Raw genomic sequence first — 25,759 nt, 5'->3', positions numbered from 1 at the left:
AGCGCCTCTGCCAGCGCCATGCCGGCATCACCGCGCTGCCTCATGGCACGCGCTCCTCCAGCTCCTTCCAGCGCGCAGGGGCTGGACGCAGCTCTCATCTCAGGAGCTGGCACAGGAGCAGCACATGCTGGCAACTTCATGATGCAGCGTCCCGGAGGAGAAACTGGAGGGGTACTTGACACTCATTTATAAATACAGTTTCTCCTATCGCATGCTGTCAGTAGTCACACACATCTTACTAATTTCCAAAGTATTCTGATGACCTTATGGCTACTGCTTTCCCCAAACAAAACCACTACAGGCTAAGCTGCCAACAAATTCTGTACTGCGTCGGACACCTATTACTCACCCGCATCAACAAACACAAAGAAAATTTTTAACTCAAGCTACATAGCTAAAAGACACAGTTTAACACGAGAGAAAGTCCACTTGAAGAAAATGAGAAACACCTACATTTATCATATTGTGCTTGGCAAGCACAACTGCAATATGAATATGAAGATCAATAAACCCCAACAATTTTTAATGCTCCTTAGAAAACGTTATACCTACTGCCTTTAACAGCAAAGTAGAAAGGAGAGGAGGAAAGAGGGAGAGACAGACCATACCATTCCATCCTCAAATCAAGCTTGCTCAATGCTACATTTCTTCCTGGTGTCATCAGCAAAACTTCATTTCAAATATCTAGGCAAAGTAACACAAGATTCAGGAACTGAGGTCTTCTGCCTTTGGAAGGCTGTAACTGAAAGTGCCAAAGCATCACCATTTTAGGAAGTGCTTTACAAAGGAAAAGCATGAGTGTTAGCAAACAAAGCCAAAAAGAAGAGAATTGAATCTTTATGTTACTCATTTTATTTGTATTCATACAATCACATTATTAATTTATAATCAGAACACCACCATAAAGTTAAGAAATACCATCATTAGCACCCACCTGAGCACCAGATACAAAGAGTTTAAAAATACAGTACACAAAAAAAACATGTGGCAGAGCAGAGAACTGAACCCTAATCTCCCAAATCCCAAACCAGTACCATTGAACCATATTCTCTCTTGCTTTGAAAAGGCATGATTAAAATAGGCAAACAACATTTTAGAACTGGTATTTCACAACAACTACAAGAGGCAGTCAGAAAAGGCATTGCAGTAATATAGCTGGGAGACAGGGCAATGAATCTAAAGCAGGATTTTAGAAGACTGGGAAGAAAAAATTAAAGGCACTTTTCTGTTTCTATCAAGTACTTGAGAAGAGTAATTTAATTGTCTACTTTGAAGATTCAACTTATCCTTCCAAGTAGCTATTTTGATTGGATTATACTAGAAATCTTCCTGAAGTCATAGCTTTATTTCAAAGATCTTTGCTTAAGATAACTTTATTATATACAAAAAGCTATACTACTGCAAATCAACAGGCAAGAACATTATGAATCCATTTAACTAACACTGGTGATACATCCTATGATAATACACATTTTATGTATGCTTTTTAAATACAACGCTACGAGAAATAACTAGCGCCTACAACTTGCACAAAAAAAAAAAAAGTTAACCGGTCTTCGTAAAAAAAGTAACATTAAAGTAAAGGTACTGTAAATTCATATAGTGAATTAATTACTCCACACAAACACTTCTAGAGTTTGTCTACACAGGTTGTTTCCAGGAGACCCAAAGCAGCTCTGCTCTGGCTCCCATGCATACGGCTTCTAGCTACTTCAGTGTGGCACGGAGCCCCATCTAATATCACCTAGCTAACACAGGGCTTGTTAGCTCAGGTTCAGTGATGAATTAACCACAGCCACCTGGCTCCTGACCAGCTCAAAGCACGAGCCGAATTTGCAACATAGCATTTAGACACAACTGAAAGCGTCTCATAATGAAATTGCTTACTCACCTCATTCACCTCACTTACTTCATCTAGTGGAATAAACTACTCACCCATATTGCTACACGAAAAGCATTCACATGGAAGATCGAGGGCCCTGTTTATTCACACCCAAGCTTACTGAACTTCATCTTTTCCAGGTAGAAAAATACGTGCTTAATGAAGGTCAAAACCAAAGTGAACAATCTTTGCTGACAGTGAAACTAACGGCGCCCACGAGCCTTGACAGTATTTCACACAATACATCTCTGATCCTTCTGAACAAAAAACTACTGCTGACAGCTCCAGGAGGCACCTTAATAGCAACTATCTCACCGATAAACCTCCTGCAGGACTCTGGATCTCTAATCAAGATTACACTGTTTGTTCACACACAGAGGAAACCAAACCTGCGTACCACAGGCAACGCTGCCTAACAGCTACTCTGGAAACCTAAATCTGTCTAATGCTTTCTTTAATTGGCGGGGGAATAATGCATCCATTGCACGCATTATAGTCCAAGCCTGTACCATAAAATCCAGCACGCTAATCTCAAAATGTATTTCTATTACTTACTAGGTAAAAACATCACTTGTTTTTTAGGAATTGGCTTCTGTTTCAATGAACTGACTACTAGAAGCTAGCAGACAGCAGGGGCATTAAAAAAAAAATCAAGAGCTTGTAGTCCCATCTCCTATAAAAATATAGATATGTGGGTTATATTAATAACAATATTAATTAATAGATGTAAGTCTATTTGGTTTTTATTCCATTGATGAGTTTCAAATTTTAGGTAAACCCCCTAGATAATTCAAATACCTGTGAAAGTTTATGAAAGTAGGAGGCCTAGTAGAAAGCGAGAAGCCCATGTTTACACCTAATCAGGTATCAGAAAATCTGCTCGGGAGCAAGTGGATGCAAATGCCCCAAATGCAAGGCAAAAAGCGTCAGGCAGAACTTTCACCTTCCCAGACACCAAAGTCAATCAGTCGTAGGACACAAACCCACAGGAAACCAGACTTCCTCAGTTCCGGTACTCACGGAAATACCTGATTTCTATAAATGGCAACGTTCACCACATAGCATCTACTGCGAGCTTCTTTAGCACATCAAGCTCGGTACCCTGCAAGGCATCTCCCTGCCCTACCCTAGACATTCACGTGCAAGCTACCCAAATATTTGCCCTTCCAAATGTTATTTTCTTTAAAAACACATTAAATATTTCCTTTAAAAATGCACAGCTAGTCCTATTTATGTGACTATTTGCTGGGTGGAACAAAGTTAGATGCTAAGCTGGAAATACCATAACAGCTGAGTATTTTAACTGGCAACACCCTTGTAATGACATGGCTGCGTGTCATATCAGCTATATACTCTGCAACCTTACAAATCTGACATCTCCCAGCTTGAAAAATTAATTTAGCAGGTTTATCAGAATTTCACATGCACATTTTCACAGACATTCTTGCACTAAAAATACCCAAGAGCATTGTATAAAGTGTATATTCACACATTTGACACTTGTCAGTAACCAACTCGGGCAGAGCAATACGTCATCCCTCCAAAACTGGATAAAACTTTTGTGCCGTGCCATAATACAATTTATGTTACAGTCATTTTTCTGTAAAATAAAAGCCCAAAGTGAAGGTCATATATTGTTTTTAAACACTGAGATTTTATCTCTTTGCAGATAAAAATCAATAGCCTTATTACCTGTACTGTTCCATCAATACAGGTGTGCACTATTTACATAGATTAGCAGTGTTATACAAGGAACTTGTCCTAAATAAACATAAATTGTATAAGAAGGATGCTGCAATTCCTTCTGCATCTAACACTGCTGGGCTTGGGAGATTTTCCTCCTCAAATTTGAAAGCAAACATATGGCAACACATTAGAAGACAACACTACTTTTTCCTTAACACAGGCACCAGATGTATTGGGAAAAGACAGGTTTATTCCCAATTTGTGTATTTCCTGACAGTTTGTTGCTGCATTTTATAACTCAAACTTTGCTGAGGCTTCTTTTGTTGTACTTTGTACATGTGTGGAGTGGAGAACTGAGGTAACGCTGGATTCAGTAATCCAGGAGATATCAGAGTCTTGATTAAAAATATTTCTCCTGATTAAAAGCAACCCACCCATGAGAATCAGAGAGAGAGGAATTTGGAGACGTGCCAGTTCATACAATACTATGTTTATTTGTCTTAATAAATATTTAAGAAACATGACTTGTGGTATTTGATATAACTGAGCCCGTGGTTAAAAGGCCTCTCTCCATGACATAAGCAAATACAGTCTATCCTCTTTATTTGTCCGACTTCTCTTCAACATTCAAGGCTAATCTAGTTTTAGGTCAGGAAAAAGACTGCGGTCTATCATTTTAAACAAACCATTGTAGTAAAACGTGAACAGGAAATTCCTAACTACACTGTTCAAAGAACAATGATTAGAAAAACAACGCTAGCTCACAAAGTACAAGGAGCCTACGAACCATCACAGGACACTTTGGGTGGAAAATAAGAATAAAAATCAAACCCACACATATACAGTTACCTTGCTCATTTTTTCCTTTCCCCCACCACCCCCCACTCCCCACTGGGGCCAGAGGTCCTTCAGACCTTGCCGAGGGAGAAACCTTTGGATCTGAAGGGGAAAAAGAGCAGTACATACAGCTCTGTCTGATACCTTGGAAATATCCGGCCTGCAGGAGTTAGCGCAGGCATGCCATTCATTCCACAACATATAAATGCCCTCTTTAGAGCCTCATCTAAGCAGCAGTTTCATTTGGATTTTGAGGCACAGGTCTGCCTTGTTTTTCAATAAGCTGCCAGCTATTTTTACCAGGGGAAAAAAAAAAAACAAAACCACCCCAACATTTTAAAAGCGTGCCTGCTAGCATACAGAGACTATATAAAATGGGCAAAACGTGGACTCAAGGAAAATCTCTTGTACTAGCATTCTATTCATAGCACAGATTTCCTTCTCCTAAAAAACTAAACAAAACAAAACAAAACCCACAACAAAACTTAAACCCCCAAAACTCCACCAGAATTCATGTATTTCAAATTCTACCAGTGTAGTATCTTAAAACATTCAGAAACTCTTTAACCAAAGTGCTCTGACAACTATTTGGAATTTATTCTCGTAAAAGTCTGGACATCTGACCATCTTCACTAAAGGGGAGAAAAAACCCCACGTATTCTTAATTTGAGACAGAAATCATACTACAGGAGAACTATTTCATTTTTAAGATAATGTACCACATTACCTTAAGAGCCTATTAATCTGTATAACATCTCAGGAAAACATTTTTTTCTTTACAGGAGACATATCCTAAAAATATCTGGATACAGATATTAGTACTAAAATCTTCATCCACTTTGAAAAATAAGCTTCAGAGCACCTACATAAAAAGCCAAAGACAGAAAAATGAACATACGATCTCAAGACACTTGCATTTTAAAGAACGCCATTCATGGACTGAAGGGCGGGGAGAAAATTTCCACAGCGAGGACACTATCCACAGTTTTGGGGTGTTCCTAATGGAACCAGAGTTTTGGTCACAGGGTCATTTATTTTTTAAAGAGGACAGAAAAGCCTTTTATAAATGTTCCATAGAGTCTAAATGTAAAGAAAAGAAACTTGCAGTTGTGATTAACGTAAAAAATAAACATCATTTTTTTTCTCAACTGACTTCAGAAAGAATAAAACAAATATCTGAAGAATAGTGTGGGCAAATGGTCATATGTACAAAACTTCAAAAACCCCAGATGTTCACATACCATACATAATTACACAAAGGAAATATTCCAGAAATTTATTACACAAAGTTTTAACAATAAAATGATGCAGCTGTATTTTAAAACAAGAACAACAAAACTTTTTAAAAATTCTGAACCCCTGACATGTAAGGCATTAGAAGAACAAACATTATCAATATCCTCTTTCAGGTACTATTTCCAAAAGAATCAGGTAGTGGCCAAAAAGCTTCACACAAGTCAGAAACCAGGGAAAGAGAGAAAGTCTTTAACTGAAGGATCCAAACTGAGTCCTGGTCAATAGTAATGAAAGTGTATTATCGCCTTAGAGTTGTTTGGCAGATATCGTGAAACAGAACATCTCCTAGCAGGCAGATGTCCCGGGAACGAGATCAGCTACATCATTCTGTTACCGAACAGAAGCCCTGAACAGGCACGGACAGATCTACAAGATTACACCCAGAAGTAATTTGCCTAACACGATATTACAGCATACTCTGGTACAAGAGCATTCATGCTGTACCTGTAACAAGGTCTACGTACAAGGCACTTGATATTTCAGTAGAAGGGAGAAGTTTACAAAAATGGACTATTTTCCATAATCACTGGAGCTTTATCTAGTCTGTCAGATTTCCAGAATACCATGACAATTTTTATGAACGTTTTTTTAAAATAAATATACATATATATCTCTTCATCCATATGAACCATCTGGTGTTTTGCCTTTTATTAAGTCATAGAAAGACATCCTATGACCTGGCTTCGAGCATGAAAACAGGTTTACATCTAAGCTCAATGAAACGTTCAAGTTTTTTTTAGATGCCCTTCCAGGAAAACTTAAAGACTTTTTTTCTAAGCACATGAGACACACTCCTAGAAGAGAAAAAGTTGGGATATCAAAATTTGTGCCCAAATTCCCACAAGCGATTTCTGAAAATGCATTAAAAATTAAGGTAATAGATAATTCCCTAAGATGCCCTTGAATCCCTAAGAACAGATTCAGTACAAAGAATTAGTAGGTTCTGAGTGCCATTCACAGCCAATGATAGGAAACACTACTGTGCTTTTTCTTTGGGAAAAAAAAAAAAACCAACAAAAAACCAAAACACCAAGACAAAACCAAAACTAATCATGGCTCAGCAAATCTTCCACAGATCATTTTCCACAAACATTTCTCAACTCCAACTTTCCAAATTGTGAAGTCAGAATTAATGTTTACCAACAGAAGCCTTGAGACTATAGCTGTAAGAAATCCCGTAGATGATAAGTTTCCTGAAATTTGACCTGATTAAATGACATTGCACAAAACATCCACTACTCCTTCCTACATATTTGTGTTTGGATACCTGCTCATGGACTAAAAAGGCTTTTTGCTCTGAAAGCCTGCTATCATGTTCATTGAAGAAAGTTGTAACACTTCTCCAAAACTTCATACAAGCGCATACAGAAAACTATTTAAAAAGACAACCAGGAATTGGCAAAGCAGCGTGTTTTACAATAGGAAAATAATTTCTGGAAGTGGAAATACAGTATCTTCATAGTATTATCGATCAATCACAATCCAAGAGCCAGCCTGATCATAAACATCTTGACATTTTACTCCAAAAATAGGCTAAAGGGAAAGATTTGTTTGAAAAGCAAAAATTAAAGGGTTTATTTCACAATTTCTTGGAAAAACATTTGCAGCTGTACCCCATTAAAAAAAAAAAAAAAAAAAACAACAAAGCCAACCCAAACAAAACAAAAAAATCCCAACCTACCACTTCAACACTGCTGAAGAAAAGTATACAGAGTTGAGCAGTTAATTTTTTCCCCTCATCATCTTCCTGAATAGAAGGTACTTAACTAACACATTTCAAGAACAGTAATCATGCTCTACACTGCAGATCAGTTTAAAGGGACTTACCTGAAACTAGCCATTCATTAATATAAAAAAAATGCTTCTTAAATTCAGTGTATTACACAGTGTTATGAGAAATCAAGAAGTTCAGCTGAATCAGCACAGAAGACTCCCAAAGTGCAGAGAACTATTAAATACAAACAACACGAAAGGAAGGATCAGGCCAAGCCCTAGGATCTCTTGTTCCATCTCTGTGCATGCTCCCCTTGACAAAGGCAAAAGGCTTAAGAAATCTGTTATTTCTTGGACTCCTATATAAGTATGTTGTAGCCACTTTTGATACAGGTAACTGGAGAGTCACTTCTTTCTGAAGTCCTGGCTATAAACAAGTACATTAAAATACTGGACCATGTGTGCATTAAGCTGCAGTTTCCAAGGGTTGAGAACTGAGTGAAATCAAAAAGAAGTTTTCATAACAGTTCTTCCTCTTGATGACATGAGATTTGCTCCCAAAGTTCCCCTAGAGCCAACACAAATTTATGGCTAACCAATTCAGATGCAAAATAACGCTGATACAAAAATACCTGACCATTTTTAATTAAAAAGCTTTTGCTTTCCTTTTGAGGAAAACAATTTTTTGAAATCTCTGTGAAACACAGAGATCTAGTCAAAACTATGTCTTTTGCCATACAGACAAGATAGAAGCATAAAAATCAAACTATGATTAAGAAATAGGCTATAATGGGTTATCAAAGTACTTCTAAAAGAAGAATTCACTGTCTAAAACATTATCAAATGTTCCTTTTATCAAAGAAACTGGAAGCTCACAGGTGTAGGTGTATTTAGGGAAGGACTGTATTTGATTACCCGAAGGAATCTCGAGACACATGAGAAATTGGACCATCATTTCAAAGGACAGCATTTTTAACCATCTGTTCTGCAAGCTGTTACTAGAAAACATTTTTCTAAACAAATACTTCTGTAATTTAGTTGGCCCAACTGAGTAGCTACATTAAACACAGAAGTGGAATTCAAATGCCCGTGCAGAATCTTGAGCACACGGTGCCTATTTCTCACAAATCTCAGTACACCCATAACCGCAAGAGCACCGCTAGGTTCCTCCTTGAATAAACTATGAGCTGGCAGAAAAGCAAAGATAAGACAACTCAAACCAATACAAAGTATGTACACTTTTTTTAATGCCATCACTCAGTACAACACATACAGTTGGAAATACGCATGTGAACATGCAATATGAATATACATGTTCTTTAGCTGAATTTAGACAAATTATCTATTGCATTTCCAGTCTTTACATGCATTTCCAATTATTTTTTTATTACACAAAGGAGAGGTCAGTTATGCTTTCTCTAGCTCATAACCTGATTATTATCATTAATTTGTGTTAGTCATCAATTATAGTGTTAGAGACTATTTAGATACTACTAAAATTGACATATCATCCAACAGCCATGATGGTCATTAAATCAATTTTTCTTGGGTTTTGTGGTTATTACTGTTTTATAATATTATAATATTATATTTGTGGTTATTATTGTTTTATAATATTATAATATTAACTTATTCTGAAGTTTGGGGTTCAGGGATTTTTACCTATGTGTCGTATTATATGTTTCATACTGTGAGCCTTAGTCGTATCCAAAAGATGTAATCTGGGGGAAGGAGAAGACACACAAGTGTTTAAACAGTAATTTCCAAACACATGCAATACTTTCTCCATCTACTAATTATCCCTACACTGCCAAAAAAAAAAAAAAAACCCAAAACAATGGCAGTTTACTTTTTATTCTGAAATTCCTTTTTAAGCATGCATGGAATTGCTGTTCAAGTCAAGTAACTTTGGACTGTATCCTCCTTTGAGAAGTGTGTCACAATTTGTTTATGCTATAGAATTAGACAATTATGCAGTACTTCAGCTGCCTTCCCAAACATGGGTAAGCCACTCTTTCTAAGAATGTGTTGTGTGTTAAGGTTTTTTAAAAGTCTTATTTTTAGCTGTTTAAACTGTAATCCAAGATTAAATAAGTCAATTTTGAAATATTATGCATTTTCACCTTTGATACAAAACTTTGCATTTTGCCATAAGGAATCCTAATCACTGCATGTGTGAAAGAGCTTCAGCCTAAGTACAATATAAATCAAAATAGTTTCAACAAGATTCTCCATAGATATTTCATCTTGAAAATAACTCTTTCAGAAAGCTATGAAAGATAGCCTTTGATTCTCCGTTGCTGGTTCAAGGGTGTTGATATCACTGTACTTTATTTTTGTCCCATTGCCAATTAAATATACTGAAATAGAAAAGTCTTTGAAAACAAAAATTAAAAAAAAACAAAACTAGTTGCTTCAGTTTTTGATATTCACTAATTCAGCCCTTGATGGCAATCAGCTCCTTCAGCCAAGAGAGCTAACACTACAGTATAGAATTGCCCCCATCCTGCAAACCACAGGGAGACCACCAAGCTCACCATTGAATGCTAGAGCCTCTCGTACTCTAGCAAACACCCACAAAAAGACAGGCAGAGAAACAAAATGAGAAATACTCCAGCTTATTCGATCATGCAACACATCTAAAGGATGCCTTGCCAGGAGGCTAGCTCTATTAAATGGCTGACTCAAATGATTCAATGGGCCATTAAAAGTGACAGATCATGTCTCGCCATTTTTTTAGCACACCCTAATTGTACTAAGTCCAAATTAATTTTCCTATCTGGAACAGAATCAAGAAACGATCAAGACCCTTGTAGCATGGCAGAACAAAGCCTACATCCCCGTTCCCTTGCCACTGATAACTAGTTAAGAACTGTGGGATTTATCTCCATGAAATAGGCTTGGGATTGGTAGCAAGGCAAAAATACAACAAAGTCCCTGCTCCTCTCCATAAGCAGCGACAAAAATCTTGTTCATCTAATTCAAATATTACAGTCTCCTCCTCTACAACCTGGCAATTTCAACCTTGACCCATTCAGGTCCCTCAAAAAATTCCCCAGTCACACTGTCACTATCTTTTGACGAGTTATAGCTCCAGATGCTGGTGACAAAGCCATCTTCCAAGTCCCCCCAATAGCTGCTCTGTGGTTTTTGTCATTACCTCGACATGCCTCTTCATGCTCCACCCTTCCCCAGTTACACCCTATGCTTCTACACCCAACTGAGATCCGCCTTGGAGGTGCTCCACTGTCAAGATCCTCCCCATACCTAGCTGATCTTACACCCAGTTCCCTCTCACACACACCCCCGAGGTACTGCACTGCCGATATCCTCCCCAGACATCCATCTGGTCCTAGGTTCAATTCTCATGCACCAGCTTTGCTCCCTGCCAAGGCTCACCACTGACTTCACCAAACCTTTCATGCGTGTTTCCAAGCTGCTGCCAATACCCCAAACTCAGTCCCCAAATCGGTTCTGCCGCTTGTAGCCCTCTCACTTATTAATAGCCACTTCAATGCTGCTACTCAACTGAAAAACTGACCCTGACACCTATTTAATCAACTTCTGTTGGCTTTTACACATCCGCCTTACGTCTGAAAGGTGAATCCTTCCTTTTAAACATAACTTGAAGCTTATTTAGAGATATGTTGTTTTACTATGGGGGTATTCTAAAAATCAGTAGTCAGGACTGCCATTCACAAAGAGGATTTACTCAAAGAAGGTTTTAAACTGACTCATCACTTTTGCCTAAGCCAATTCCTTATTGAACTAAACTTAATTGACATAAGCCACTTAAATACCTATCTGCCCTGAAGGTAAGTCAGCTTAGGAAACTAAACCGGCTGAAAACTACCCTCCCCAAAAAGAGACAAATGAAATACTGCATAGGGTTTTTTTGCTAATTCATCTTACCGTGAGGTCGGATAAGCTCTGGTACCAATGCAAGAGCGGGGCGAGACCATGCGGCTGGCAGGGAGGACACTGCTGCTTTTGGCAGCAGCTAACCAGTAGCTCAAGGGTGCTGCATTGCGAAACCTTGCTGAGCGTGCAGGCTGCTCTGCCAGGGCAGGCGGAGAGGTAGGAAAAGTACCTAAGGCATGTTTTCTTTAGCTAGATTCTTTCAACCAGAAACAAGTTGAAGATTACTTAAAAGCTGCGATACTGGCTGGCTTTGCTGGTGAATGTGAACTGTCACATCTGCAGCAGATAAGATATTCAGGAAGTTCTATTTTTAACTGTAGGCAGAAAAGTATTAGTTTTACTTTGTTTCACCAAAATATCAACTTGATACTTCTGTTCGGCCTCACATACAACTTTACAAAGCTCTGCCTTCCGGTAAACAACACAAAATTATAAACCAACATTATATTTAACACGCACCTCTATGAAGCTTGTTAACAGGACTTTGCTACAGACAAGTTTCTAAATTTTTTTTATTGCCTACAAGTCATTTGTTCTTATGTTTGCACAGTGCTGTCACTATATTTACATTCACTAAAAACACTAAGTTGTTATCTCTCAAACTAACCTTATCACTAGAATCCAAGCCTAGCAAGGAATTTTTTTCTCCAGATAATAGAACTTAAAACCCAGCCCTAGCCTTGTGACATTTCAAACCTTGCATTCTCACATGTACAGATTATAGATCCTGAAAAGCAGACACTTCCCCCCCAACACCCTTTAGAAGATATGTTAATACAAATACCCGATTTTCTTTTAACAATGCTTGGTGCTGTTTAATGACAATAAATACAACCATTATGCCTGTACTGACTCAGATATACGTTGATTTATATATAGAAGAAATAGCAAAGTACCTTCTCCAACAGTTTTGAGCACTGACAACATCCGACAGATCACCGTTTCTCAGTTTGTAAGATCCAATTCGTACGTGAGGCAGTCAATACCATCTCACAGAACCCTTCAAGAAAAAGTCCTCATAACATCTGCCAACACACTGAAGTCACAAGTGCTAATTTAGTCCTTTCTAGTATGCACACAAATACAATAAGGCAGGTGTCTGCATTCCTTATCTAATTGCTGAAAATACTTCCATTTAGAGGTAAAAACTACACATGCACACATAAAAACCTTCACCTTTAAAAAAACGTTAAGAAGCTTAACAGCGTTTTTTTGTTAATGAGGTTACCGTGGCTCAATAGCTGTTCTGATGCTTTAGCACACATGCATTATGTCTTGCAGTTTTACGCTCCCTAAGACAGATTTTCAAATATATGTCTTTTAACCAGTAAAAACCAATTAAATAAACCGTAATTCACTGCTACAGTACTATAAGAAAAACCTTTCACCTTTAGAAGGAAAGAGGGGATGCCTCCCACCTCTACTTTCTGAGACACTGAAACACTACTAAAAACATTTATAATCCTCAATGACTGGAGACGTAGAACTCACTTTTAACAATGTTGAATTATAAGAGTAGTTTATCAGAAAACGTGAATGCGCAGTTCATACAGGCATTGCTTTTTTCCCAAGCAACATAAATCTGACAAGAAATTAAAAGCTACTTTTTGAAAACATTTCAATCAGAGCGCTGAGATCAAGGAAAAAAAAAAAGGCAGTAACTTAAAATTATTTACCTTGAATCAGCTGATTAACAGTTACTTGTTATTAGAATGTATCAATCAAACAGAAGACTCAGCTTGAAAAACATACCTAATACCAATGAACATTAATTCTAGGATGCGTGCACCTACATTCATTTTTAATCACAAATATTTCCATGGAAGTCATTCACAATATAAAGTTAAATATCTGCCTGTCTGAAGACCTACCAGCCAGGATGAAAAAAAAAAAATTTGAATGTATCTCCCTCCTGAAAGGCAAAGAAGTAGATTTATCATGGCATATATGTACATGAAACTTTCAAAACAAATGTCAGCTACAGCATGGCTTTAAAAATATTACTGAATTATTCTGAACAAGAACTAAAGTACAAAGACGCGGAGATTGCCCAGAGAGGCTCAGGGCACCGCAGCCCTTTCTTAACACCACGTGCTGCAGAGCATGTATTCCCAGCTGCATGCCAGGAGAGCAGTTGCGCAGCTGCATAGCTTTCCCATCCATGCTGTGGCTGCATCCAGGCTTGACATTTGCACAGAAAATTCAAAACATCTGGATCTCAAGTACTACTCTATACGCAATGCTTTTAATATAAATTCTATCAAGTCCACTGTATTTACTGCTAACTTGAGGTAATCAAATGATGCAACTGCAGTGACCCAGATGCCTCAAGTGGCAGGGATAAATAGGCTTTCTTCCTTGCTGTGTTCAGAGGAACAACCAGATAGAGAAGCTCTCCACTTTCTAATGAAAGGATGGCTACTCTGCCAATCCTTATGAGATATATTTAGCTATATATATTATATATAGGTCAAATGATATATCATGCAATGGAGGCAGTAAAAATAGATGGTCATAGACAATGGGACTTCAAGCAATAGCTGACTTAATCAGGCAGAAAAAAATTGAACTAGATAATTTCATCTAGAGAGCTAAAGGAGTAGAATAACTACTCCGACATTTAATATCTCTTATTATTAAAAACATATCATATTTCTGGTCTCACCTTCTGACTATCAGATATTATTATAAATCTACTAAAGAAGAGAGGTCCAAAGCCTCTGGTATCATCTCTTTTTATGAACAGTACTCAAACGACTTCTTAAACGCCTCTTCAACTGAAGAAATTCAGCTCTTTTGCTCTCATGGGAGAGCATATTTTCCAGATTCAGACTCATTCAATTTTTTTTTTTTTCCTTTAAAACCATCTCCATCTCATGTGAGCTTGGCACCGACAGCCTAGAGAGCCAATTTATAAAATCACAACCAAATTAGTATTTCAGTAGTTCTGCTCCCCTTTAAACATTTTCAAAGCATCACTTCCAAAAATACATTTCTATATCCTATAGGTTACATTTTATGTTTTACATTAACAGTCTGCATCATAGTCAAATAAAGCATGTGATTTAAATCTGTCTAGTCATCGTAGTATTTTCAGAAGGAATATTAAAATGACGATCAATAATCACTTTGTTTTCTTCCCATTCCACAAATAGTATTAGTTCAGAACAAAATTGTGAGTTAACAGAGTTGATAATCAAAATACAACAAAAAGGAAGTAAATGCGCAAAGTCTGAAAACACACACAAACTTGAAGCAAACTTTCAAAAATGGCAGTGGTACTAACTATTCTGTTGCCTTCATCTTTCTGATGCTTTGGAATAGAAGTATTTGAATTCTAATACTGAATGACACTAATTGCGACTCTCAGTGTAGGGGTTTAAGCCAGGCCCAAAGAAATGCTGTTTGTGAAAAATCTTTATTTAAACGCTTCTTCTGATTGTCTTTGGGTTGCTGAGTAATGTCAACTGGAGAGATACATTCCAATACTCTAGGACATATCCCCTTGCCTTCACAAAGAGGCCGCTGCCTTTCTAACCATATCGCATGCTGCTGTGCCAAAAGATCCTTTGCCTCACTAGTGAGAGGCACATCTTCCAGTTTTGGCAAAAGACTATAGAAGTGATTCTCATCTACACAGCCCTCTGATCTGGCCTCAGAGTTGCTCCTCTCCATGTATCAAATAAGGCAAGAAAACATATGAAAAAGTAGTCTGTCACTAAAAATGCTCTCTTAATACAAAAGAAGAAGTAGTAAAGTGACTCAAGTCTGGAATTTTTTAGCTTTGAATATTTGACATGAATATTCTCTTGATTTAAGCTTCTTGCTTGCAATCTCCCATTCCTTTATAAAACCAAACTGGGGAAAGAGAAATCACATCGTGCCGCATCACACTGGCACAGGGGTTTAACACCTCGCTTTGCCACTTGCCGTAACAGAGGAAACAGTAGTAATGGACTGTCTTTGTCCTACCCCACAGAGAGAACAGGCAAATTGGGTAATACAGACATTTGCCAAAAGCAAATAAATGATGAGAACAAGGAGTCCTGAAATAGTTCAGCAAAAACCAGCCAGCACTTCTGGACTTTTCTGCCCATTACTCACTTGAGCATTTCTACTCTGCACCCCTAATAACATAGATACCTGCCTGGTGACTTTCTCAAGCTGACCCCTTGTGTCAAGCCCATTAGCCTTTCCTGCTTATTTCTAATCTCTACAATTCTGATTTTTCATCCATCTCCTTGTCCAGCACGTCTTAGACTTCCTGACCCCCATCCTCACATTTCACCCATAGTTCTTATATTTCACCTTCCAATTATCTTCCCTTCTTCATCTAGACTTTGCATGCTGCCCCACATGAGTATTTTCTGACTCCGAAGATTCCTCATCCAAACTCAGCGCTCCTTCTTTTCTCTCGGGGTTCCCTGTACAGCCAAGAAAGAAGCTGACACCCTCACACCCTGAACCCTCACCAGACCGGTTTCTCCTTACCTGTTTTTCCCTGCCCTACTGGTTTTCAGTCCAGTTCCCCTACTTTTGTCTTCCCATGCTTCAGGTGCCATCCTCCTTCTCCCTAACCCCAACTCCTGATTGCTTTCCTTTCCATAACCTACCGAAATTTCCCCCTCTATGTCAAATCCCAAGGCCAACCCCACTTGTTCCCATACTCCTTGTTCCAACCTAGGTTTTTCTCCTGCTCAGATTAAGCAGCTTTTAGGTCTCAGAATTAAGATGCTGATGAGGACACAGGACAGAAAAACTCCCTGATTTCAATTAACATACCAATCCAACTTGCAGGAAGTTTCTGCAAACACAGCTGCTAAAATCTAAGTCTTTACGCAGCCCATACTGATTTTTTCAATGCCTCCCAACTTGGCCCAAATGGACGATTTCTCCATGCAAAAAGACTGCTACACCTTCAGAGTTTAAAATCCTCACTCCAAACAAGATTATTTAAATCTTCAAACAAGACAACTCACATTAAGAAGCTGAAGGAAACACTCCCTCTCCCCTAGCATTGTTCCAAAAAAACAACACTGTATTTTAGCTGAAGTTTCCACATACAACAAATCTAACAAGACTCACCAGCTTGGAAAGCTTCTGCCAAACTCCAACAGTTTTGGCTAAGCTCTAATCACTTGAAAACACGGTCTTGTAACAAACAGCAGCAGTAAAAAGATCCTTGGTGCCACAAGGATCATCAGTATCAACCACAAACATAGTCAGTCTTTTATAAGATCATTTACAATGCCCAGTTATTGACCAGAATCTCAATACAGCAAGTACTGTGCAAACACAAGATAAAAAAAACGCAGTTTGCTGCCTTGAAGAACTTACAATCTATTAAGATAAAAGACGACTACTACCTGAGATGAAAACATGCACTGAATGCCTCCATTCTGAGATTACAGATCTGCCAGACAACCATCCACAATCTATTCATTACACACAATCCACACAGATCAACGCAGTATCTTCCCCAACCTAACCACTGATTTGATACTAAAGATAAGATAGTTCTCAAATCTGCTCATTTTATCACTCTTCTACTATTCTCCCTCTTTTTTCTTCATTTATTCCACTTTTTCTTACCACAGAAAATCATAAGGTGTCCACTTCTGAGTCCTTTAACCCCTCTCACTCTGTATTATTTTGACATACCTCCCCTGCCCTCATCACTTTCTCTTTTCCAAACTCCAAAATCCTTTATAGAGCACATTTCTCCTTCCTCACACTCCTCCAATTAGTATTTCCTTCTCTTCTTGGCTTCAATGGGAAAAACGTTGGGGGGGGGGGGGGGGGGGCAGGAGATTTTTGGGTTTGGTTTTGTTTTGTTTTTTAATCAAATAACTGCTTCAAATTAAATTCACAAACCAAACTGTACAAAAGGCTGAGAAATCTCACGGGGAATGCTGAAAAGAAAAACAAACTATTAAGTGCCAGCTACAGGGAAAGAGGAGCCTGTGGGGATGCTTATGAGACTTACTGCCCATAGGAAAGCTTGGAGGTGCTGATTCTCAGAGCCCTGATCAAGTGTAGCACGGCCCGAGGTCCCATAGTTTTGTCCAATTCCTCTTGGATAGAAACGAAGCCACTCAAACACAGAAATGGAGGGGCTGATCTCTGTCACTCTATGCCAAACTCAAAACGCTGAGGTATAAGTAGGTTATTCTGCCCTCCACTTTTTCAACTTCTTTTTGCAAAAATGCAGCTTCGGTACCATTTCCCTGCTGCTCTGACCTTTCCTTCCCAAACTTTGGCAAAACACAACTAACCTGATCCTTTCCTACTCTGCTGCTGCCCTTGGGAATCTGAATAGCTGCAACAAAAACCAGAAAGACTGGTCACTTTCCACTACGCAGAAGAACACACATGTCTCACCAAAGTAACAACAGTAGTCTATTCTCAACCAGAGATTAACTCTGCAATCATATTTGAATGCTGTAGAAATAGTGATACGTGCTCATGAAAGCATCATGTCTTTTCTATATGTCCCAATGTAAATGTCTCAATCTCTGCTCTACAGCCTGTTCTTACCCAATGTGAAAAAAAATAAATCTAAGTTTAAACACTGGTGTGAAATATTTAGACAAATTTTCAAGCATCGTGTGGCATTTCAATTATTTCTTCAAAACATGAAGTCATCATTTTAGCAATACTATTTAAGCTGAATGGTAACTGAATTTAAACACTGTAGTAAATAGCTAAATCTTTTTCATTATTGTCTGTATGCGAGATATTCCAGAAGACAAAACCACATGCCCTCTGAAATTTAATGGGAAGGATGACAGGCAGAGAAGCCACAGACACATTGTTATGTCATCGGTTACCTTTACAACGGCATATCACAAGTAAGCTAACATTAAAACGCATATACATGCTGTAGAAAAATGTGCTATCTAAAGCATACTAACAAATATTTAATGCCTCAGCAAAAAAATATGTGCACACATAAGTACGTCTAAATAACGAGACAAAAGATCTTGATCTGGTAGGTAAATATTTAGGCTATTTAAACAGTTATGTATCATCGTGCAAGACGACAGGAATCGCTCAAATTACTACAGTCTTTAACCCAGACTGTGCTTCAATGTTTCTGTGGCCTGCTTAACATTCCAGGCATACTTCTGGCAAGGTAGCCCTGGCTGAGGTTCAAACTGTCCTTGTCCAACTTTCACTTACTATAAAAACATTGTTTAATATAGAAAAGTATACACAGAGACATATGTTTCTTATTTCGCAGACACCTCGAATACTGACACTTGTGTTCGCTAACTCCTCGTGGAAATTTTTAGGCGAGCGCTTTCAAGCGAGGTTGTATTTACCGGGCAGTACCCGCTACGGACCGTCCACGCTTCCCCCCGTTTTAAGCTATAATGCCTCAATACTGCTGATAACGCCGTTCTGCTGAAATATGTAAACCCTGTTGGTATTTATTCACCTTAATTAAAAACGAAAAGGCCTAACCCAATCTTACCACGCACCGCCAGGCCCGAGAGACGGGAAAACGCTATCCCGAAACATCGCAGCAGACGGTAATTTGTAGCAGACCGCGTATTTGTCAAATTAACTGCAGGAATTTACCGGTTTGCTTACCTCCACGCAGCGTTATCTTTTATGAGGAGGTAATCTACCGAATTACTTCAGCATGCCTCCAGCCTGCTGCTGCCAATTAGTTCAGCCCGGCTAATAAATCAGGATGGCCGAGCCATTCGGTTACAGTGGGGCCAGCCCAGTGTTTGAGGGGTACAAACGCAGGCGGTGTGCCCCTGCCTGCCCATCTTCCCCCCGCACAGAGACAACGCTTCCTCTGAGCACCCACCACGGGCAAAAAAGCCTTAATTTCCCCTTTTTTTGGCGATCTAATTTAACGTTAACACGGGCGGCAAAAGCTCGTCAGCCGCTGGGGCAGGGGCTGCCCCTCAGGTCTCCACACGCACCGGCCGAGGAGGGCCGCTGTGACAGGGTCCCCCCAGCCCGGGCCGCCTTCCCGCCTCGGGGCCAAGCGAGGCGAGGCGGAGCGCCCCGCCGACAGCGGCACCGGCGGCCCCGCCGCCCACACCCTCCCCGCGGCCAGGGCCGGGGGAAGGAAAATGTCGCCGACGGGCCCGGCCCGGCCGCCGAGGGGGAGAGGGCGCGCAGAGAGGGGGACGGGGAGGCCTCTCCGAGGCCTCCCCGTCCCCCTCTCTGCGCGCCCTCTCCCCCTCGGCGGCGGGGTGAACCCAGCTCGGGCCCTCCTTCCCCCGGGATCTCCCTCGTCCGCCGGCGGCTCCCGCCCCTTACCTGTCCCGGGGGTCGATCCACGAGGTCTGCCGGGTGTTATGGTCGATGTAAAAGACTCGCCCGTCGAAGTCCCTCGCTTCCTCCCAGCCGGCGGGCAGCGGTAGCTCCGAGCTCTCCCGGCCCCGCTGCCCGCCCGCCGGCGGCCCGCCGCCCTGTCCCGCCGCCACTTGCTGCTGCCGCCGCCGCCGCCCGCCGCTCAACCACGGCATGGCCGCTCCGCCGCCGGGCCGCCGCCGCCGCCGCCCAGCTCCGGTCGAAACCCGCTCCCCGCCCGCCGCCGGGGCAGCTCCCGTCCCGCCCGGGCCGCGGCCGCCCGCCGCCGCCTCCTCTTCCTCCTCCTCCTCCAGCACTAACAGGCGGCCCCGCAGGGAGCGGGACTCGGGCGGCTCCGGCTGCGCCGCGCCGGGCTCATCCTCCCCCGCGCCAGCCCCGCTCCGCGCCGGGACCAGCCCCGCCGCGCTTCCTAACCCCGCCCGGGACCTGCCCCGCTCCGCCGCGGCTCCCAGCCCCCGAGCTCGGCCCGCCGGCCCGAGCGCCCCCGCCCCGCCGCTCAGCAGCGCCCCGCCGTCGCCTCCCCCCGCTCCCGCCCGGCGCCGGCCCCGGCCATCTTCCCTCCCTCCCTCCGCCAGGGCCCGGCCCCCGCCTCCGCCCCGCCTGGCTGTTCCCACGCCGCGAAGGGCCGGGGCGGCAGGGTCCTCCCGCCCCGGCCCCTTCCCCCGGCCCGGCCCGCGGGGGAGGAGGGAAGCGGCGGGGCCCGGCCGGGCGGCCGCACCCCGCGCCGCGGAAGCCAGGCCCAAACCCAGACACGTCGGCTGGGGAGAGAGGGCGGCAGCCCGCCGGCCTGGGCCCGGGCCGGGGGAAGGTGGCTGCGGCCCCACCGGGGCCCGACCCGCCCCGCCCCGGGGCTTGTGCTCTGCCACGGCCCCTTGGGGACCGGGGCGGGGGGGCGAAGGAAAATGCATCCCGCGGTGCCCACCCGAAAAGCCTCGGGGGTGCTGAGCAAAGTGGATGTGTGTGGGGATGCGGGGAAGGGGCAGAGGTCCCCTGCAGGGCCAGGGAAGATGATGGAGGTGTTGAAGACCACACGAGTCACAGCCATCGTGCTGTACTGATGCTTGGGTCATGTATCGTGGAAAATTACACATCCGACTCCCCTGATGTCTCAGCCCGGTCCCTTAACCTCATCCTGTAGAGCAGAAAGCGGCTGTGTCTGATTTGACCCGAGCCTGCTGGAGACCACAACGCACAGTCCCAGCTACCACCTAGAATTAAATTCCCAGAAACTTAGTTAGAACAGACTTCAAGTTGACCTGTGGTACTCCGTGCCTTTCCAGGATGCTGACTTCAGCTAAACCTTTGAAAATCTGGAAATAAAGGGTTAAGGTAATGCAGGCTAAGCTGCTGAAAACTAGGAAAGGAGTTAACAATATATTCTCAAACAACCTTAACTCAGCCCCCTGAAACTGGCAATACCCCGCCAGGGATTATATTGCAATTCCAATTATGTTCCACTTGCATTCACTGTTTTAAGTTACAGCTATATGAACATTAATTGCTGCAGTGTGGTTATAAATGCAGGAAATTAGAGGACCTTTGCTCCTGACTTCTTAGGCCTTTCTCTCTCTCTTTCTTTTATTCCCCCACCACCACCACCAGACCGTTAGTTACCAAAGAACAGAGCAGTGCATGAGAGAGGCAGTATAGATAATAGGACAGATCAGGGGTTTTACCTACGTTTCATAGGTCATTTCAATAGTAGTAGACTGGAGTCTTCTTACCAGGGCTATCGTCAGCAGTGAGGTGTGACAAGAGAGTAATATGTGGGTTCAGTGATGAAAGCAAAGCAGTGTATGAAGCTCTGAGGGCAGTGGTGAAGTAGATTAAAAATGTGGTATAAAATTTAGCAAATGCGAAGGGGTAGATCTGACCTTCAAAAGCATGACAGGCTATGTTTGGCTCAGCTCATCTCAAGAGAGGTTTTGCTTCAGCAAACACCGGGTGTTAGGCTGTCTCGTGTGGTCCGGAAAGCTCAGCAGTATCTCCAGGAGCAAGGTGCTGCTTGTGTGTTACGGGTATTTGAGGCTATTTCAAAGAGAGCAGAGTTAAGGCACAATACAAAGTCTCTATTTTTCAGTGGTTGCAGTTTCTATTAAGTATGTCTCCAAGATTTTCAGAGGTTTTATTTAGCAGAGGTAGGTATTCTTAAATGGCCCGGGTCTATATTAACAATGTTTTGGGACACTGGATTTTCTTGTTTAAAAAAAACAAAACTGTACTCTGTGCACCACAGCTCAACTCTCCCTTTATTGCTTTTAATGTCCTTGCAGCAATTACCTTAGCACAATGTCTGCAGAGCGCAGCACCATGCCAAGACACTGGACTAGTTCATAATACCTGGAAGCAGTAGCGCCAGGTTGCTATAATAATCCACTAAGGCTAATTAGCCCTGCTGAGGATACGTGCAGCATCGCCCTCCAACATGGGCTGGTTCTTCCTCATCAGTCCCCAGAGTCCCAAGAGAGGGTCGAGCTTCAGTGAAGAACCTACAGACGGAGGCTGCAAAAACCGCGTGGGACTGACCATGGAGGCAGCAAAAAGATTTCAGATGGGGGTGGGGAGCTCAACGCAGCAGTGGACAAGAGGGAAAATGACAGGACTGAATGTGGAATGTTTCATTCAGGTCGCAGCCCTTCGACTAAATTCTTATCTGAACTTTGGCAAATTGCTCCTGGTTAGAGCCAGAAAAGGACTTGGCTGGGCTGTGGTTTCTCAAGCAGAATTACGATGCACATGTTCCGTGTAAAACATGAGCTGTATGTCCAGTGTGGCCTGGATCTCATGGATTCATTATAAATGCAGTTGAGGATGCATATGCTGCTATGTAAAGGACAGGTCAAAGATTTTCAGGTGCACTGTAGCTGCTTCTGCAACTGATGATACATCTCCCTAAATCTTGAGCAAACGTGAAAAAAATCCTTAGATTCTGCCTGGGCAAAGTTTGCAGGCTAAACATGAGAACATGTCCTAAAAACCTCAGATTTAAAATTGTCCTAGACTTCAGATTTAACTTTTAGGCTCTCTGTGTTTAGAAAAATCATTAGCTTCAGTTAGGACCTGAAGCTTCTTAAATGCTCATGAATGAAGGTGCTGAAAAACCCGATTCCAAGAATCCAGCCAGCTGTGCACAGAGCTGCCTACAGTAACCAGTAGGAAATGGTAGGGCTAGCAGTTGCCTCACGAGAATAGAAACTCCCTCTGTGCAGCATGCTCACGCCAAGATGCCAGGCAGGAACTCTCAATTATTTTTCAGGCCAGAATGGTACCCTTCCTCGGATGTTACCTCATCCTTCTGCCTGTTCCTTGGGAGGAAATGAACAAAGCATTCAGGAGCCAAGGATTATTTTTGAGTAACGTGAAAAGGCAAGAAGAGAACAACCTGAAAAAGTCACTTAGTTTTCATGCCAAAGCACTAATTTGCAATGCATTCTGTGCCATCCTTACCCTACAATGAAACCCTCCCGAGGCTGTCTCGCCGCTCCCTCACTTTCCTTTTCTCTCCTCTTCCATGCCTGTCATACTTCATTAGGGTAAAGGGAACGAAAGGGATGGAGAACCTGGTGCAACACAGCATCTCTCTGTTTTGGGTTGCGGAAAGAAACCTCCCTGCCAAGCAAAGACAAGCTGCATAATATGGAACAGGTAATAACATGGAAGACTTAGACTTAGAAGAGACTGAAGTCTGCCACAGGAAATTAAATGCTTGCAGTGCATATTTTAATCAATCTGCACAAGTGCCAATACATATTTCATATAAAGGTATATCTATGTAAATTTACATCAGTCCCTTGTCTCATATCTTTTCCATATATCCATAATACAGATCTCAATTCTCATGTATTTCACACACCTTCGTTCCACACCTGTTTTCCTTTCCTTCCATTTTTTCCACCCACAAACATTGCTCACATATTCACTCATTCCTCGGGCACACCTATTCCCATTAACTTAAAATTACATAAGTAGCTTTTCTTCATGTACCCTCCCTTGCCATCTTCAGTGTTTATAATCACCGATTCTACCTACGCATCTCAGTTATACATACTCTTATACCCAGGTTCATAATTGATATCACAACATTTTCCATAGAAAATGTAGATAACATTTCCCGCTGTAGGTTGTAGATAACAAGTTCCAACTTTCCTACTGTCCACAGGAAAAGCCCTTAATTCTGCATAAAAATCCCAACCTCATTTTGGCACTCCACTTCTTTCTTACAATTCCTGGAAAATGGAAGCCAGTCAGAACTGTTATCTCGTTGTGTATAACAACTCCATCCTCCTCTTCTAGTGTGAGCACTTATTTGCAATTTGTTTCCCATTTCCCATATCTTCTAGCCTGTGTGGATCCATTATACTGCCCTCACACCTAACTAAAAATTGTCACTTCTCTGTCATCATAGATGTCTCCTGGAATGGCAAAGCGAAGGCTTCTTCATCATCATTGTCCTTCTGATGGCCAGCTATCACGCTCGTCCTGCAAGCTGGGGCTTGCTACTCTTCCCATATCCAACAGAATAAAAGGTTCATAAGAGACTGGGTCATATTAGCTCTGTCCCTCTAGGTCTCTTCTGTTCACCACACACAAACGTATGTAAAAATATAAAGATAAATCAGAGATAAAGATGCACACACATATACACGTACACATATCTCCAAGACAAATAAATCTACATGCTGCATATGACAACCTATTAGCTGGTTGAATTGCTTTACGGCTGAGAAATCTGTCTCGAGGGAAGGCTCTCCTTGGGCTGCCATACAGAGATTCAAGCATGCTCCAGGGTGGTGGAAACCAGGCTGCCCGCGCCGCTTTTGCAGCCACAAGCTGGTGCGGTGTCTGCAGTTCCTTCAGAGGATCGCTGGGCAAAAGAGAGATCTGGCACTTGGGTTTAAGTATGTGGAACAAGGTGGGACATTGGCCCTTCCGTAGGGGTAGCAATTGAGATGGCATGGAAGGGGAACTGGACAAGCGCCAGTCCCTGTGGATTACCTACGGGTTCAGGGATGGCATAATAGATGACACAGAGAGATACGGTATGTAGTAGGAAGCGTGATCAAGTTAGCCACTTCAGGGGAACGAAGAGTAGCAAACCCTCAACCCTCGCTTGCTGTCAGCAGCCAAGAGCCGGGCTCTGGGAATAGAGGGTCTGTCGATGATCATTCTCTGGCTCAGCTATAGATGTGCAGGGTGCCGGGATGGAAAGCAGAAATGCAAAATCCCTGAGGCCTTTCAGGGTGGGAGACAGAGGAGGGAGCTGGTGTCTGTGTACGTGTGAAGGAAGCAAGTCTGTCCCTCTACACACTGAGCAGGTCTGGTAAGATGCTCGTCTTGAGGCAGGGTATTTCCACATAGAAAATAGACTGAAAATTCCAAATTGGTGGGAAAAAAACAGTGGAGAAGTCTGAATCTAACACAAAGTGTAACTGCAAGATTTCATAAACAAGCATGTTTTATCAAGACACATGTATATAGGGGAAGATTTATTCATTCTGCAGCAAGAAGTCCATCTGAGAAAAGGAAAAGTAGTCCTACAAGCCTTTTGTAGTCATTGATATTTTCCCCCCTGCTTCTTTTCTTCATAGTAATTCCAATTAAGTGGACCATGGAAGGTCTGTAGTCACGGTCTTTGGGTCAGTAGTCCACATCCAGCCAAGGAAATAATACCAAGGTATTGTTTGGTGCTTCCCTTCCCAGTAGGGAAATGGCATAAAGAGCTGCATTGCCATAGTGCACAGTATGCACAGATGACACGGGAGGTAGATGACAAATAGACAGTACATCTGGGCACATGAAGAGAATAGTGCCTTACAGTATTTTTAGTTCGAGTGTTAAGGGTGTGGTTAGCCTTTGAATGAATGCAAATTAAGTGCTTAGATACTCACTGCAATGAAATGTATACACAACTATTTTTTCTCATATAATTATGCCCATAAAACATTGAAATATGTATATAATGTGCACATTTGAAATTCTGTGGCATGAAAAATTCTTCATTTATGACACTGATTTAATACACGGTATATAGGTGGAATTATTGAACAGCAAATTTTAAAGAAAGAAACCAAATTATGTAGAAACAGT

General features: G+C 41.9%; 1 protein-coding gene across 3 annotated transcripts in view; it reads right to left on the bottom strand.

The window, feature by feature from the left end:
- The window catches only part of WWC3 (WWC family member 3), a gene marked incomplete at its 5' end in the record, with an annotated part of 103,821 nt that extends 83,994 nt beyond the window's left edge, over positions 1–19,827 (bottom strand). For all 3 annotated transcript variants that reach the window (XM_082305142.1, XM_082305143.1, XM_082305144.1), the window contains one exon: positions 19,619–19,827. In XM_082305142.1, the coding sequence (XP_082161268.1) occupies positions 19,619–19,827 (209 nt within the window). The remainder of the gene's footprint in view (positions 1–19,618) is intronic.
- Between the last annotated feature and the right edge of the window lie 5,932 nt (positions 19,828–25,759).

Source organism: Platalea leucorodia, assembly GCF_965183815.1.
Source record: "Platalea leucorodia genome assembly, chromosome: 2".
Lineage (NCBI taxonomy): Eukaryota > Metazoa > Chordata > Aves > Pelecaniformes > Threskiornithidae > Platalea > Platalea leucorodia.
The sequence above is the reverse complement of the archived record's forward strand: the minus strand, read 5'-3'. Positions and strand labels throughout refer to the sequence as shown.